We start from the raw sequence: 17,085 nt of genomic DNA, 5'->3' as shown, positions 1-17,085 counted from the left end.
GGACTTGCATAAGTTTGTCTTTAACCCTCAGCCAAATGAGAATCTTAGAGACTTTCGTTTGTTGTGCTAGAACACTTGTATGTCTCTTTAGCTGGACTTGATATAGGTAAATAACTTCAAAGTTGAAAGCTATATAATGCTGTAAGAATTTGTTTTCTCAGAAAAAAAAATAAAGTTGTAGTAACCAAAACCAAGCTAACAGGCTTTTCTGGGTTGCATAATTTATTAATTAGCTCTGAACCCAGTAGCACTATGTAAATTGGAAGCAACATGGGATTTGGGTCTCTGTGTGAATTTACTTTTCTTGAAGAGAGAGAACATGACATAGAATAATTTGGAACTGCTTTTGCTGTGTTTCTGAAAGCTGTGAGAGTAGAAGCTACTTTGGGGGACTGAAACAGGCAGGTTTTGAAGAATAAAAAGTAAGCATCTGCAGCTACAGCAAAAATCAGCTGGGCTGATGCAGAAGCACATATGTATTTGGAGAACTGCTGAAGTAGTCCTTCAGTTAAAAATATACCTTGGTCTTTAACAAATGAATTAAAGTCAGAAACTGACAATATTGATTCAAAAGCTTCAAAATTGGAAGAACTTTTAGCCCTTTGCACCACTTTCAGTTGTAGGGAGACAGGAGTGCTAGGTGAAGAAACAAAGCAATTAGCGACACCTGGATATTTCTACTGCTGAGACCTACATCAAAGAATAGTTCAGGTTGAAAGGAATTGCTGAAGATCTATAGTCCAACCTTCTGCTCAAACCAATATAAGGTATGAGATCAGGGTTTTATCCAGCTAGGTCTTGAAAACTTGGAGAGTGGAGATGGCACAAGCTCTCTGGGAATCTGTTCCATAAAGTTGGAAAACATTTCTCCTTGTCTGAACCTCTTCGGATTCAGTGCTTGTCTTGTAGACAACACTGCTGTGAAATGATTGGCTGCATTTCCTTGATAACTTCCTTTAGATAATGGGAGGCCTGTTATGCACTGTGGAGTTACCTCTTCTCCAGCTTGAACACACCAAGTTTCCTCACTTCTCAAATGTGGTTCACCACCCATGGTGGTGACTATTCCCTTAGCCCACCCCAACTTTTTTCCTATGTTGTGAGGGATGTGTGTAGTTAAATGTGATCATTATCCTAGATGTGTTGTAATGTAGCAAAATAGAAGATGATTAATCACTTCCCTTGGTCTGGCTATGCTGCTATTAATGCAGCCCAGGATACTGTTAGCTATCTCTGCTTGTAAGCCATACTGCTGATTTGTGGCTGTGTATCATGGTTACCAGGTTCTTTTTGAGCATAGCTTCTATTGAGCCAGTTATGAGCCACATTACTTTAGGGTGGTCTTGCTTCCTAGATTCAGGTCTTTGCACATGTCGTTGTTGAATCTCGAAAGGTTCATTCTGGCCTGTTCTTTCTCCAAGACTAGAGAAGGGCAGCTCTTCTGTTGAGTGTATCAATTGTATTGTGTCAGGATCTACCCACACCCAGTTCACTATTCGCTGCAGTTATTGTGAGACTGCATTCTTGGCTTGTTCCAGGTGAGGATGAAGCTGTTAAACCTTACACAGACCTCTACAGTATTACAGCCATTCCAGCTACTACCATCTGGGCTTTACTATCAAACTGCTTTTGTCAATGTTATAATTCTCATATGTAAATTTAAGTTGTAACAACTATAAAAATACTGTGTGAGAAAATGCTAAAATCCTTGCTAAAATTAAGTTATGTCTGATCTACTCACCCCCTTTTTGTCCACAGCCCTGATCATTTTATCATGGAATATTACTGAGTTGGTCAGATATGATTAAGATTTGGTAAATCGTCCCTGAGTGTTCTAAATCACCTTTGTCCCTTTCACGAGCCCAGAAAATTGTTGTGGAAGAATTTGTTTTGTTACCTTCCAGGGCTGAACTGAAGCCCAGTAGTTTATAGTTCATTGGTTTCTCCTTTTGACTTTTGGCAAATATGTGTGTAATTTACCTTTCTTCATTAGCCAGGGACCTCCCCTAATATTTGTTGACCTTTCATAATGGTAATAAGCAGTGTCACTTTGACATTTGCCAGCTTGATCAGAACCTTTGAATGTAGGTGAGCTGACCTCTTCAATTTTATGGTTTGAGTTCTCACAGATAATCTCAAACTCAATCCTCACTTATCGCTAGAAATTGTTCTCCTTTTTGTGTCCTTTTACTGACCATAGAGGCTTGGGAGTAGACCTTGTCAGGGAAGATGGAGGACAAAAAGGCAGGGAGTATGGTGACCTTGTCTCTCTGTTGTTGATAAAATAGCTGTTTTGTGTAGAAGTCTGTTCGTGTTTTCTTTCCTACCGTGGCAGTCATAAAATCCCTTCTCCTCTTTGTCATCTCTAGTGAATGTTAATTCTAGGTGCTTTTCCTGAGTCACCTCCTTTCCATCTCTGTACACTTAGGCAATCCTTCAAAAGGCTGTATCCCTGGCTGTGTCTCCTATTTGCTGTTGTTTGGCGTTGTAGTTTTCTCATGATCCACCTTTTTAGCCCTGCTAGATTTTCTGTATATTTTTCTTGAATACCAGGGGGACTGATGTAGTACAAGAACTGTTTGAAATTTTGAATCATCTGCTATTGAAATCCTGTCATTCTGAGTAGAATTGTCACGGTCTAAGAATGGTATTCCCCAATTTAGTGTTCCTACAGAAACACTCCAAACCATGTGCTGCTCGATCATTCCCCTCTCCTCTTCTTTCTCCTTCTGTGGTGGGCTGGAGAGGTGTCATAAAAAGTAAAGATCATGGCAACAATACTAATGACAGAGTGTAAAAGGAAAAAAACCAAAAGTGATCAATTAATCTGTGATTGCACACTGTGGAAATCCCCAACCATACCCAGTCCTCTGCCGCACTACCCACAAGGGAGCCCTTCCCCTGTCTCCAGAAAATGACACGTGGTGGTGTAGAATAACCTCCAGGTCCTAGCCATACCCACTCCTGGCTATTTTGTCCACAGCCAGAGCAAGAATATAGTCAGGTATGTGGAAACTCGAGGAGAAGCTTTGTACTTGAAATTAGTGTTGATGATACAAGATGTGATATCTGTCTGAAGAGAACTAACATGTTAATTAAAATATGATGACTTCTGTGTATTACATGTAATCTGGAGTCCATATCCAAATGATCAAATTCTTTTATGACTGGAAGTCTAACACAAGCCTTGGTAATGGAAAAAACCATAACAATAACTGAAAAATTTTTCTTAGAAAAAATATATGTTTCTTCACTTAAAAAAATAAAGGCAAGCAGCTTCATAAGTCATATGATGTGCTAACATGATGTGATACCCAGATTGTCTTTAAAAACATGTAGAATACTTGACATAAGTATTTTTCATTAAAATGTTCTAATGTTGAAACTTTGCAGATTAGAAAGAGAGTGTTTCTCTTCAAACAATCAAATGAAAGAAGTGATTGAAGAAAAGAAGAAGGTAATTATAGACCTCTCTGCAAGACTAGGGAATGCTGAAGAAAGCTGCAGAGAATTACAGAGTGAACTTGCAATGGTAAGACAAAAAGCCTATCGCACTTGTTGTTTAGGTTTTATAAACATACTCTGAACATAATCTGCATTTGCTGTGCTGAGCTGTGGAAGAAATGTGACTTTGTATTACTCTAATTTTTATTTATATTTCTTTGTTTTGTAAAACAAGAGTAAATAAATATAAGATACTGGAGAAACTAATTCCAAAATGCATTTAAAGTAATACACCAAGTATTTAATTGAGTTATTTGCAAAAAACAATTATTTTAAAAGTATGGCTATGAATCAAGAGTAACCAGCCTTTGCATTCCTAATGAAGGCAATTTGTAGATATGGATTAGGATTTTGTGTGAAGAATGTTCCATCTTACTATCCAAGCTTTTTTTCCTCAGGCTTGATTAGTTGCCATTGTAGTCTTGTTTATTTCTATTTCACATAATGCTGTAAGTGCATTTGACTGCAAGAACTGTTTGAAAATGTCTTCTTTGAAGGTGACAAACTTTTTAGTTGTTTGGGTTTTTTTTTCTTTGGTGTGCATTTGTTGTATTCTATGTATTTTAAAAGAATATTTTCAGAAATATTTTTCCTTTTATATGACCAGTTGGTTTCTTCCCACTGTCTCTACACACTCCAACTTTGAATATAAATTTTGCCATCCTCTTTAATAGCAGAAGCATCAAAGCAAAAAGTTTAGGATATCTTCATTTGCTGATGACATCAAGCTAAGTGGTGTGGTTGACAAACCTGAAGGATAGGATGCCATCCAGAAAGACCTGGAAAAGCTGGAGAAGTGACCTCATGAGTATCTCATGTTATTTACCAAGACCAATTGCAAGGTGCTGCATCTGGGTGAGGGCAACCCCCAGTGTCAAAACAGGCTGGGGATGAACAGATCAGAGCAGCCTGCCCCAGAGGGGCTTGGGGGTGCTGGTGGGTGACACCAGCACCAGCAGGCTGGACATGACCCTCCTGAAAAAAAGAAAGCCAAATACATCCTGGGCTTCATCCAAAGTAGTGTGGCCAGCAGGACAGGAGAGGGATTCTGCCCCTCTGCTCTGCTCTGCTCTGCTCTGCTCTGCTCTGCTCTGCTCTGCTCTGCTCTGCTCTGCTGTGGTGAGACCCCACCTGCAGTGCTGCATCCAGCTCTGGGGTCCCCAGAGCACAGAAAGGACGTGGAACTGTTGTAGAGTCCAGAAGAGGCCACCAAGTTATCACAGGGGATGGAGCAGCTCTGTTATGAGGCAGCCTGGGGAAGAGAAGGCTTAGGTGTGTCCTAATTATGATCTTCCAGTAACTGAAAGGAGCTTACAAGAAAGATGAATAGAGACTTTTCAGAAGGGCATGTAGTAACAGGACAAGGAGAATGGTCCAAACTGGAAGAAGGCTTTCATCAGATATTAGCAAAAATTCTTTATTGCGAGAGTTCTGAGGCACTTAAACAGGTTGTTCTCATAACAGAGAAGTTGTGGATGCCTTATTCTTGGAAGAGTTCAAGGTGGATGGGGCTCAGAGCAACCTGGTCTCGCATTAGAACTAGGTGAACTTTCAGGTTCCTTCCGAACCAAGCTATTCTATGATCTAGAAAACCTTCTCTCTCTTCATTGTATAGCAGCATTTCCAGTATTTCTATGCTTAGCCAGTTTTTTTATTTTTATTAAGCTTATAAATTTCTGTTCTTGCTGTCTCTTGGATCTGCAAGTGAAGGAGATCACCATGATCTCTTCCCTGCTACTGGCAGGCATTGTGCTTTTCAGTATATAGGAGCAGAGACCTGCATCAGAGTCTTCAGAGTTGTTGGTGTCCACTCTTCAGCTGATGGAATTATCCATGCATTGTCTTAGTGTTATCCAATTCCCAAGTACACTGGTAATTAATAAATTGAAATTTTTTTTATTTTTAAAATTAAAAATTTAAAAATTAATTAAAATTAAAATTTTCCAAAGGAATGACGTAACTTCTAAAGTATTAAAAGACATATGCTGCCTTAGTCAAACTGAAAAAATAATTTTATCAGGCACAAAAATAATACAAAGAAAAAGTCCATAGTAAAATGTATGTTATACCTGACAAAAATTCAGGACAAAATTCTATTAATGTTTAAGGTTTTTTGGTAATGACAACAATATTAAATGGTGTACTCAAAATGAGCACTGTGTTACTAAAAGTAAAAGCAAATAGATTGCCCTACTTGAAAAAACTGTCTCATTCATATAGCAGGTTGTTTTAATTGTTTTACTGGAATGATTTCAAGCCACAAGACTGTCTTGAGCAGGTAATAAAAATACTCATTTTCTGAAGAGCTGTACTAGTGGTCCCCTGTGAGATTAGATTTTTATCACCTTGGATGGCTTTGTATTTTTCCTGAAGACTTTTGTTTTTGATTGGGAAGCAAGAGTGCCTGTGTGTGGTCTTGTTTACTCAGTATAGACTGCTTTTTTGTTATTTTTCTTCCCAAAATCAAAACAGAGAAGGCTATAGCAGAAACTAAGTATAAATAACATTCAGTATGCTGTTATTAGGCTTTCCTTTACTTATACTAAAATTGTGTGAAACTCTCAGTGTGTTCTCTTCCCTTTATTCCCACCTCCTGTTTTCTTGATCTATTAATTACTTTCTATATTTTGTACTATTAGACATCCTGAATATGTCTTTTCCACTTCAGTCTAGCAATCTTTAGTTGTTATTTTTGGTACTGTTATGTTTTTGTTTGTAAAATATTTGTAAGATACACAAAGTACATGATTCTGAAACTTTATATGAAAAAGTGGGGTTTTTTTCCTTAATGGATCAATTGCATGTACAGTAAAGTAGTTATTCTGCTTGTAATTTTAAATATCAGCATGTGGCAGAAGTTTGCCAGAAACTTGCATGGGCCAAATGTAATAGGATCTGTTACTATCAAACAAAATTGCTTATGAATGCTCAGCATGAGAAAGCTCTCAATATTTACATTATGTTTACTTGAGGAAATTGGTCTCAAGTTTGTCATTATTTCTAGCTAGAGTTTCTAGACATTTTTAGTTTTAAGAATAGGAATTTAGAAGAATGGCCATTGTGATTTAACTTGGTTTAAATTGAAACAGCCCCTGCTGTATTCCTGCTCCATGGAAAGAAAAAGAAGTATCTTTAGGAGTTTTAAGTTACTCAGGATATTTATGTTTCTGGTACTTAGTACTAGATGATCTTAGCGTGGACAAGCAGGAGATGTTAAATCTTTATTTTATGAGAAATGCAAATTGAATTTGGGAAACTTGCCAGTTCACCAGAATGTGTATTAGTGAAATAATTAAAGTGAAATAATTAGAATATTCTATCTTAGTATAAATTCCTTTAATTTGAACAGTGTGTGTATTCATTTCCACCCCTTTTTATAGATTCTGTCAGAAATAGTATAATTTGTATATAAGTTGTTTAATAGATTGCACACAGCTTGTCTTTTTCCGCATGGCATGTAAGTCTTTGTCTGACAGCCATGCCTGAAATCATGCTCTGTTTGCATCTCAGCTGTCCATAAAAGCCCTGTAGGCTGTCATACACTGAATGTCAGAATAGAAATCTATTTCCAGATATGAGAATCTAGTTCCAGGATGTACACATTAAGCATTGTTCATTAATAGAAGTTACCTAGAATTTGACTGAACAGACAATTAATCACCCTGAGGATTATGATTCTGTTCTACAATTTCTGTGGAGTAGAAACTGGTACAGAATGGCAAAGATGTAAATGTCATCTAGGCAATTTAATGTGGACAGTTTCTTTCAGTTAAACAAAAAGTCCCAGTCCTGATACACAGTCTTCATTAATTTTGTGCTAATGATTGTTAAGTGTTGTTTTACCTTGTTTTTTTCTTGCCTTTACATAGGGGGAGACTGTTTCTTCCCAGATGTTACTTCTATTATTCTCCTAATGTAAGAAGACTAGTTAGTCTTAGGCATATGCTTAAAAGATCTTTTGCAAAAAAAAACAATTTTGTAATTTATTTAGGAAGTGCAGAGGTCACTCAAGCTGTGATGTCCTGGTTTTGGGAGGCAGGCATCTAAAATTTAAAGTTTCAGTTCTCAAAAAATCTTCTCTGACTGGAAAAAAAATAAACCCCAAAACCCAAAGAGATACTTCATAGCATTCTCTTCCACCAAAAGTTGTTACAAATCTCTTTTTATGGGACAAGAAAAATTTAAATAAAACTTGAGCATTTTGATTAATTTGTAAGACTGAGGTTCTAAATTTCTTGAGAGATTGTATTTGATTTACATGTGGCCAGACTCATCTATAGATTTTTTTAATATTCCAGTTTATATAAGAAAATAAAAGAAGTATTCAGTCATTGGATAACTTGAGTACTTAAGTAGTAGCCCAAAGAGATAGTTTGTCAGTGATGGTTTGTTTTGTTTTGTTCTTTATAATAAAATTTATGCCTGTTTGCTGAAAAAATTGTGCCACTTTTCTGCTTTACAGAGCATCTCTTGAGTAAAACCTCTGTTTTGTGAACTGTGGAGTAGTCTTTTGTATTTCTGTAAATACTTTATTTGCTGCCCCCAGGGTCATGCCTGGTAAACATTCTGATACTTTTGTAAAGAATTTACCATAAGCACTTTTCAAGGAGTATCTGAACATGCTGCTCTTTGGTGGCTATGTGGATGGCTCTGGATTTGGCTCTTACTCTGCTGTCACCAGTTGGAATTTGTACTGCAGACTGAGTAGGTGAATTAGTCCATGTGCAAGACAGCCCCCCCAGGAACCCCTTGTAACTGTAAACAGAGTAGAGAAAGTTCCTCAGGAATCAAGGCAGTTCATTGTACAACTCCCTCCATACTACTGCAGTGGTTTTGTTAAAGTAAGGCCTCAAAGTCCTGCCCACATGTTGATTTTTAGTAAGTTACTGAAGTTGAGATACAGATGCACATTTGCAGCATCAAGTTCTATGGGCTGTCCTGGAACTGTGTGTAGAGTTTACATTTATTTTAGCTAACCATGGCTTTTGCAAAATGCTGAAAAAAACCAATGGGACATGGAAACAGGAGCAAAAATTGAATATTGGTAGTTAAGGAAAATATGTCTACAACCAAGATAGTAGGAACTTATCCATATAAATAAAAATATCCTTCTGGAAGATTAAAATAAGTCTGACAGTAAGTGGAAGAATTTTATATGCAGTTGGTTTTCCGAATAGTTCAAGTTTTATTTACAGATAAAGATAGAAAGTATTTGGAAAAAAGATTTTTCTCCTCATTGGAGTCTACAGTATTTTTAATGAAAAATGCTTGGCTTCTCTTTAATTTCTTTGAAAGTTCAATTGTGTTTCAATATTGGTGATTAAATAAATATATTGCCAAGCACATTTTCTGCTAAAAGGTTTTTGTCCTCAAGGAAGGATTTTATATTCTAAAATATAGCATATATTCTGGGATTTTTCTCCATGTTATTAGGTTTTTAGCCTTCAGTTGGAATATTGTGAAGAAGGGAATTGTCTTTGGGGAGTATGGGAAATACTTGTAGTATATTTTGAGAATTTTAAGTTCTCAAGTGTTCATGGAAATTTCACTGATCTCAGGGACCTGGAATTCCCAAGGGCAAGTTCTTCCAGTGAAGACTTGAGATGAAAAAAGAAATGAGAAAGCTTTTTCTCTTTCCTAGTCACCAGACCACTGCCTCATAAGCAATGGACCTACATTTTGCCTAGTCATTCTTTTGCAGGTGATGTAAAACCTGCAAAATCAAGTTAAATTCCGGTTGTTTCAGAAATCTTTTATTGTTGCTCTTCACATCCAGTGCCAGATTCAACTTAAGGTGGATTTTTGCATTCCTAAATGTATCCTTATAGGCTTTAACAAGTATCTGTATTTTTCCAAGTTTGCTATGTCTAAACAGTATTCTTTATACTTTGTATTAATACTTGAATTTAGTTAGGAGCTCCTGCATATCCATACAGACCTCAGCTTTGATTTTCAGGGTTGTTTTCAAGGATCACTGTCTAGGTCAAGAATGGTCCATTCTGGTGTAATGGAAATCAAGCAAAGTCAGCAGAAGACTTACTTTACAAATATTCTTCCACCTGTTTCTACTAATGTGGTCTGTGAAGCAAACTCTATTTATGTAAAGGCTTTAGCAATTTTGTCAACTGATTTCCCATTTGAAATAACCTAGGAAACATTTACACCTGTACTTCTCCAGTAGTTGTACAGGAATGGCAAAACGTTGATGGATGGAGTTGTTGGGAAGGATTGTAATAGCATCTCCTGGAACAGTTGAATCTGTCAGCTGACAGATTGTGTTTGACTCTATACTTGTGCAGTCCGTTTTCCTTTTCAAATAAAGCATTATGCATATTCCCTGTGTTTGTTCAGACTGAAAAAAACTAAGGAGATAATAGCTACTGCTGTAAAATATCAAGTGGGTGCTTGTGGAAAAGATGGAGCTACATTCTCCTTAGATCTGTGCATTAGAAGTATAAGAGAAAACAGAAAAGTTATAATTACCTGTAAGGGGAAAACAAAAAAACTTCACAATGCGGATTGTGAGATATTGTGAACAGGTTGCCTGGAGGGTCTGTTGAAATGTCATCTTTGAGGATACTCAAAACTTGACTGAACAAGGTTCAGAGCTGCCTAACCTGACTTCGACCATACCGTGCCCTGAGTGCTGAGAGGGACCAGATGACCTCCACAGGTCCTGTCAGCTTAAATTCATGATTTGATGACTCTATACATTCTTATTAGATGCCTGTCAGTGAGACATAAGAAATCAGATCAATAATAAATCCTTTTGGACTGTGTCTGGATTTTTAGCAGTGCAATTTACAGTGGTGTTTTTTTTTTCTTTCAATTTTTTATAATGGGGACAGTGATTAAAAATAGAAGTTAGAAAGGAAAGATGCTATATATATTCAAGTGTAGTGAGACTGGCTAGTCTAAGTAATTTCCTTTTGATCTTTATTGCTGTTGAAAAAGGGACTAAAATTGACTTAGGAAGTGTAGATGCAGTTAGCAAATAAAGCACAGAGAGGTGATGAAGGCTGAATAGACTGGAACACATTGGCTAAATTATGGTAAATTAACGAAACAAAATGGAAAAATTAAATGAGAAGATTTAAAAACATTCTCAAATTTTACTTTTCCATAGGAAAATGTTTTTTTTGGGGAAGATTTAGTCTCACCTTCTCTGTGCTGGAGTATTTATGTAAAAAGAGTATTTTATTGTGATGTTTTCATAGCATTACATATTCTTATTTTTATTTTGTGAGGTCTTTGAGATGATGTCAGTACATGAGAGTAAATTACTTTAATGCACTTGCGTCCCATAAAATATTTTTAGTGGATCTCAACATTTACAAGTTCTATTTATATAGATAATTTTATGGAGTAGGAACTAAACCTTGGTTATTTTTCAATATATAGAAGTGATTTGGAAATTCTTTATGAAGTGTTGTACAAACTCTCACACAAGGAATAGAGTGTAAATGCTGCAGGGGACCTAACACTGAAATACACATATGAATAATATATTAGTTGATATACAGTACATATAATTAAAATTGAAAGAGTAAAGCAAATTTATAAAATATTTAAACTGAATGGTGAAGAAGACTGCAGAGAATTAAATGCATTTCTTGTTTTTTTTATCCTGACAGTTATATGCTACCAGTATGTAGCAGTTTTCCTGGGGAGGATGTTTCCCACACATAAGAAATTGCTGGGTTCTTTGACATGCAGTGAAGCATAACTAAAGCAACAGTTTCTAGATATGATAGAAAACAATAGAATTTTGCTCAGTAAAAAAGGTTAACTTTCCATTACCAAGTAGAAATAGAAATTATGCAAATATGCGTTTACATTTGGAACAGAAATAAATTGAGCAGTTAGCAGTCATGAGAAATCTTTGACCATAACCTTAGTCATAAGAAAATGGTGAAGTTTTTTAAATCTAGTTTCTTCTTGAGTTGGGGTGGTGGGTAGAGGTGGTTGGTTTTAATTTATTTTTGATGCTTTTAAGTTTTCTAAATTGCTGAGAAAAAACATTACTTTTAGTCAGCAGCTAAAATTATACATTTCTGTGAGAAGTCAAAACTATATATACCTGAAAGAACTTTGGTCTTTTATGGAATTATAGATGCATGTCTCTGAAAACTGCAAGTTATAATATCAGATATAAACTGAAGGAATTATTTGATATAATCTTTCTATTGTAGTGATTTAAAAAGTCTGCTGTAGAATTTTTCTGGCCTTGAAAAATTTGATGTCCTGATCTGAACAATAGACTTAACGAACACTTAACGAACAGCTTTCTTTAAGGAAATTCAGTGATAGGGGCTAAGAATTCTGTATCTTTATGTTCCATGCATAAGGATGAGTTTTTGGTATTGAAGAAATCCCTGTCTAACATGGAACATGTTAACAATCGAAGTAGACAGGTTTGCAGTGAGAATAGGTGTGGGATTTGACTGAGTGCCAAATGACGGTTTTCTAGTCTGTCTGCCAGTAGTTTGGTGTCTTTCTGGATGCCCTTGTAGGGTGTAACAATAGATTTCACTGCTTCCATGATGGACAGAATTTAATGCCCATTAAGATACTTCTAAAGCAGAAGATAATGAGGACTAAGTTATTGAACAATGATCTTTTGTTTTCCTTTTGAAATCCTTTAATTTTATGTTGTGTGTTACAGGGTTCTTGCTTGTTATGTCACATTGGGTCTCTTAGCTCGAGAAAAGACATAAAAAGAAATAGAGCAGAAATTTAAAGAGGAACAAGTATATCATTGTGATGTGTATTTCTTCTGTTTACTTATTTTAATGTGTTCTTTCCCCACCCCCTCTTGTCTTGTCTGTTTCTCCTGTCAAATAAAGGCCAAGAAACACCAGGTCTTTCTAACAGAGACGTATGAAAACAACATGAGAGAGCTGGAGTTACTCTTGGACAGCTTTGCTATGTCAGGCCAGCGGACAGCAGGTTAGTTGAAGGTATAAAATGACAGATGCATCTGTCAATGTTCCAAAGTCACTACATTGTGGGAATTCTGCAGATGCCTCTTGCATTCCCTCTTCTCAACATGCTTTGATTTGATGACATGATAAGAGCAGTTCTCACAGCAGTCAAATGGCCTTGCTAGCTGAGAAAGGGTGACGGATTGTGGACCTGCTGTTGTCAGCCCGGAGCTTGATTTACAAATGCTGGGGTGTATATGATCGGTCAGAAAAGGGCTCACTTGCTGTGCTCTAAATCCAACCGAGAAAAAAGTCCTTACAGTATACCTGCAAAGGGAACAGATGTTTTGCCTGAACTGAGCCAAATTCTGAGGCAACCTTCAGCAACTTAAAGGTCATATATTCAAAAAGGTTGTGTAGGACACATGATGCAACCCAGTGCTTTTTACAGTTGGTTGTGGACCTATGTTGCATTAATTTAATCTGATGCAGAACAAATATTTCTCTGTTTTCATTAAAATTAATTGTAAGTCGGTGGTTGCCACTCTGCTACCTGGCTTTATATATAATTATTATATCAGACTTAATAAACTGCTGCCTGGTTAGACATAAACAAGCAGGACATTTAACATCAAGCTAGTGATTTTTTAAAATTTCAAATTGAACACTTTTTAAAATCATCATTTAAAACTGTAATTCCTGTTAGAAAAATTACGTACTAGACACAATGTACTTCCAATTTACAGTGAAAGTAAACTGGAAGAAAACAATTAAAGTGTGGCTTACGGAGCAAATGTGTTTATTTTATGTATATCGTGATATGTTTTTGCTCTTTTAAGCAGCAGTAGACATAAGCGGGTTTTTAAAGACATTTTTAAATGAAGATACTTTTTTTTGTATCTTCACAAAATAATTATTTTTAGGGCCCAGTGGTGTTAAATTTCAATAAAGAAACAGCTTCTTGGAATCTCTCTTATCCTTAAAAGGCGAGCTTGGATTATGTGATGCATTGATTTCCTTGCATAGGCTGTATTTTTGGTATCAATTTTATTCTGTAATTATAAATGTAATTACCATGATAATACCTGTAGGTTTACAGTTGAAAAGCTCTTTAAGACTGCATGTTTTCCACAGTTTTGCAAAGTTCCACATGCTCAGGAGGACTTAAGTACCTCTGGGGAGAACTGGACTCTGCTGCCAAAGTGCAGTTTCCAAAGCAGCCAGTCTTTTGGATGGTAAAACTCGCTGAGAATAGCTTTGACTTGTTTCTATAATACTAGAAATTCAGTAACAGTACCTTCAGTATTAATTTGCTTTGTTTGAGGTAAACTTTTAAACTAATTTAAATAGATCTTTTTTTTTCAAGCCTTAGCATCTCTGAAGAGGCTCCTAAGGTAGATAGTAGACTTAAGTTTTGCAGTGGATCAACTGAGTTTTACAGTCAATTAAATCTTTTAATATAAACAGACATTGACTAAGACATTTGTTCTACGTATTGCTGTGCTTTTAAGTTTGAAACTTAATTTTAATGATTTTGCATTACTATACTACTACTCTGGTATACTTACAAATTTTTTTATTAAAAAAAAAAATTTAAAAAATATAAAGGAAAATGCTTAGGTGCCAATAAAAGTGAAAATCTTAAATAAATTATTGTAGTTTAATTACTAGATGAGTGGCTACATGAACCACAGCTGATGGGGAAGTCTTTCTTGTTCGTGTAGTCAACATTGAACTCAAGGGGTTGAAAGATCTACTTAAAAATCTGTCAGTATTAAAGATCCAACACTAAAAATCCAGCCCCTTAATTCAATTGCTGATCAGTCTGTGATTATTAGGCTATACAGTAAAGAGAAGATAATACTATATTTTTAATATTATGTCTTAGGTTGACTCTGGGCCAATGCAAGGCACTCATGAAAGCTGCTAACTCATTCAGCTGGACAGAGGAGAGAAAATTCAATGAACGGTTCACGGGTTGTGGTTAGGACCAGGAGAGTTCACTTATCAAATACCATCACAGGCAAAACAGGCTCAGTTTAGAGATATGAACTTACTACTAACAAAATAAGAACAGGATAAAGAGAAGCAAAACAAACCCTTAGAAAACCACCTTCCCCCTACTCCTCTCTCCTTGCCAGCTCTGTCTCCTACCCAGTTGGCACAAGGAGACAGGGAGTGGGGATTATGGTCAGTTCATCATCCATGGCTTCTCCTGCTGCTCAGGGAGAGGATTCCTTCCCCTGCTGCACCATGGGGTCCCTCCCAGGGGAGACAGTTCACTGAGAACTTCTCCAGCATGGCTCCATCTCATGATCAACAGCTCCCTGCACAGTGCTGCAGCGTGAGTCCATCCCACAGGCAGAGTCCTCCCCAGACTGCTGCAGCCTGGGTCACTCCTCCATGGGGTGCACTCTCCAAGGACAGGCTGCTCCAGCCTGGCAGCAGGGCCACTCTGTCCACAGGCCTCCCACAGGGTCACAGCCTCCTCCAAGGCACCTGCCTGCTCCAGGGTGGGGCTCCTCTATGGGCTGTGGGTGGATCTCTGCATCCCTGTGGATCTTCATCCCTGTGGATCTCCATGGGCTGCAGGGGCACAGCTGTCTCCCCATGGGCTGCACCACAGACTGCAGGGGAGTCTCAGCTCTGGCTCAGCCTGAGGCACCTCCTGTCCCTCCTTTTGCACTGTCCTTGGTGTCTGCAGAGTTGTTCCTCTCACCTATTCTCACTCCTGCTTCTCTGTAGTGACAATTAAAACTGCACCACAACATTTGTTTAGATTTATTATTAAACCTGTTTTCACAGAATCATTACCACCATTTCTAACTTGCCCAGCCTTGGCCAGTGGCACATCCATCTTTGGAGCCACCAGGGATTGGCTCTACCAGACATGGTGGAAGCTTTTAGCAGCTTCTCACAGAAGCCACCCCTGAAGCTCCCCCCACTACAAAAAACCAGCCCATGCAAAACCAATACAGAGGAAAGCCTAAATACTTTTAGAAAGCTTTTTTTTTTTTTTTTTTTAATTTATGCATGTCAAAATAACAAGCATAAATCCATGTCTTCTCCTTTTCCAGTGACATTTATACATTTTCCAGAGCATTGTTTTCTTATTGGTCTGCATGAATCCACTTTTTATCTTTTCAGTTTATCGCATTTTGCTGTTATTCAGGAACAGGGTATGTTCTTAGGGATATTTGTCTTCAGAAAAAAAGTAATTGTGGTTGTAGTAATCTGAAAAAAAAAGGTGAAATGAGTGCAAAGTTCTAAGAGTGTTAGCTACTTTGAGTTAGCATCACCATTTAATGCAGGTCACCTGACTGTCTTGGGCAAAAATCTAAAACACAGCACCATGTGAGCTGCTGTGAAGAAAATTGACTCTTTCCTACTCTGGCCCACTACAGGTAGCAGAAAGTCTGAAACAGCAAGTTTAAGAGTTTATTCACTTGAGTGCTTCTATAAGACTCATATGGAACTTGGCATTTTCCCCAAATTCTTCCCTCAAACTCTTGGGCAATACTGGGCATACTCTTCAAGTACTGAGTTGGGTTTTTTATCTCATTGCTGACATGATGCTTCTGCCACAACAGAGTGCATTTGGATTATGGTGCCTGTGTCCTGCAGGCAACTCCATAGAGTTGTATGAAGACAGACAGCGTTTGGGCAGCATTAAAGCCATAGGTTTGTTTTCAGCTAATGCAGGTGGGCTAAATCTGGTATTTCTACTGGCAAATTGAGCTGCTTAGAAATAGGTTTACAGCAAAGGCATGGAATGAGAGCATGGAAAGTTTACTGGCAAAATTCTCCAATTTTGGCAAACACTATATTAATAAAACATTACAGGTTGGGACTTAAAATATGAAAATGCATATTTAGACTGACAAAGCCTATGGCATTCAAGCTAACTATTGGATTGACTTAATAGGTATTGTTTTTGAATGAGAATTGTGTGTTACTACTTTGCAAGAGCTACAAGTATGAAAAAATAGTGTTTACTTTTTTGTGCAACAAGATCAATGCAGAATGCTCCTACAATGGGTAATAGTGCAAAGTTGGTTGTGTAATTGAGAAGACTGGACTGGAACTCTGTGCATAGCTATAGCTGTGGTTATGTGATAAAAATAATAGTATGGTGGCACTTGTTACTTTCTTCAATGTGAAATCTTAACTTCTCAAAAAAGGTCAGATTTTATGAATTTTTGTTAGATTGGTTTGAAGTGTAACACTGTTGTTTGGGATATCTCTAGGAATCGCAGGGCTCAGAAGTGTCATTAAGAAACTCTTGCTTTTCCCTGACTCTGTAGGTTTTTAGAAACTGTGGTAAGTAAGTGGAGTGGCCGATAAGATAGAGCAGGGGTCTGTCACTGGGATGTGCATGCTGTAGAACAGATTTTGCTTCTGTTACAGGAAGCAATCTTGTAAATATTTGTTGCTTTGACTAGAAGGGACTTTGACTGTAACAACTAGTCCAGCCTGAATAGCACTTTATACTTTCTGGTGTTATCAAAAGAGGTAATACCAGGGAGAGCAGAGAGTAACTAATTGAAATAATTTTCTGAACAGCAGTTGGCAATATGTTCTGACTTTTGCACTTAAGTAAGTTTTCCACTGAGTTCTATTGATGCTTTATGTGTAGTCTACAGGAGAAATTTCATCA

At 37.2% G+C, this 17,085-nt stretch overlaps 1 protein-coding gene across 3 annotated transcripts in view; it reads left to right on the top strand.

Annotated features, from left to right (window-relative positions):
• CCDC171 (coiled-coil domain containing 171) overlaps positions 1–17,085 on the top strand; it is a 161,478-nt gene that overhangs the window by 35,650 nt on the left and 108,743 nt on the right. For all 3 annotated transcript variants that reach the window (XM_056514607.1, XM_056514608.1, XM_056514609.1), the window contains 2 exons: positions 3,394–3,532; positions 12,351–12,453. In XM_056514607.1, the coding sequence (XP_056370582.1) occupies positions 3,394–3,532; positions 12,351–12,453 (242 nt within the window). The remainder of the gene's footprint in view (positions 1–3,393; positions 3,533–12,350; positions 12,454–17,085) is intronic.

Source organism: Oenanthe melanoleuca, chromosome Z (assembly GCF_029582105.1).
Source record: "Oenanthe melanoleuca isolate GR-GAL-2019-014 chromosome Z, OMel1.0, whole genome shotgun sequence".
In the NCBI taxonomy this organism is placed as follows: domain Eukaryota; kingdom Metazoa; phylum Chordata; class Aves; order Passeriformes; family Muscicapidae; genus Oenanthe; species Oenanthe melanoleuca.
The sequence above is the reverse complement of the archived record's forward strand: the minus strand, read 5'-3'. Positions and strand labels throughout refer to the sequence as shown.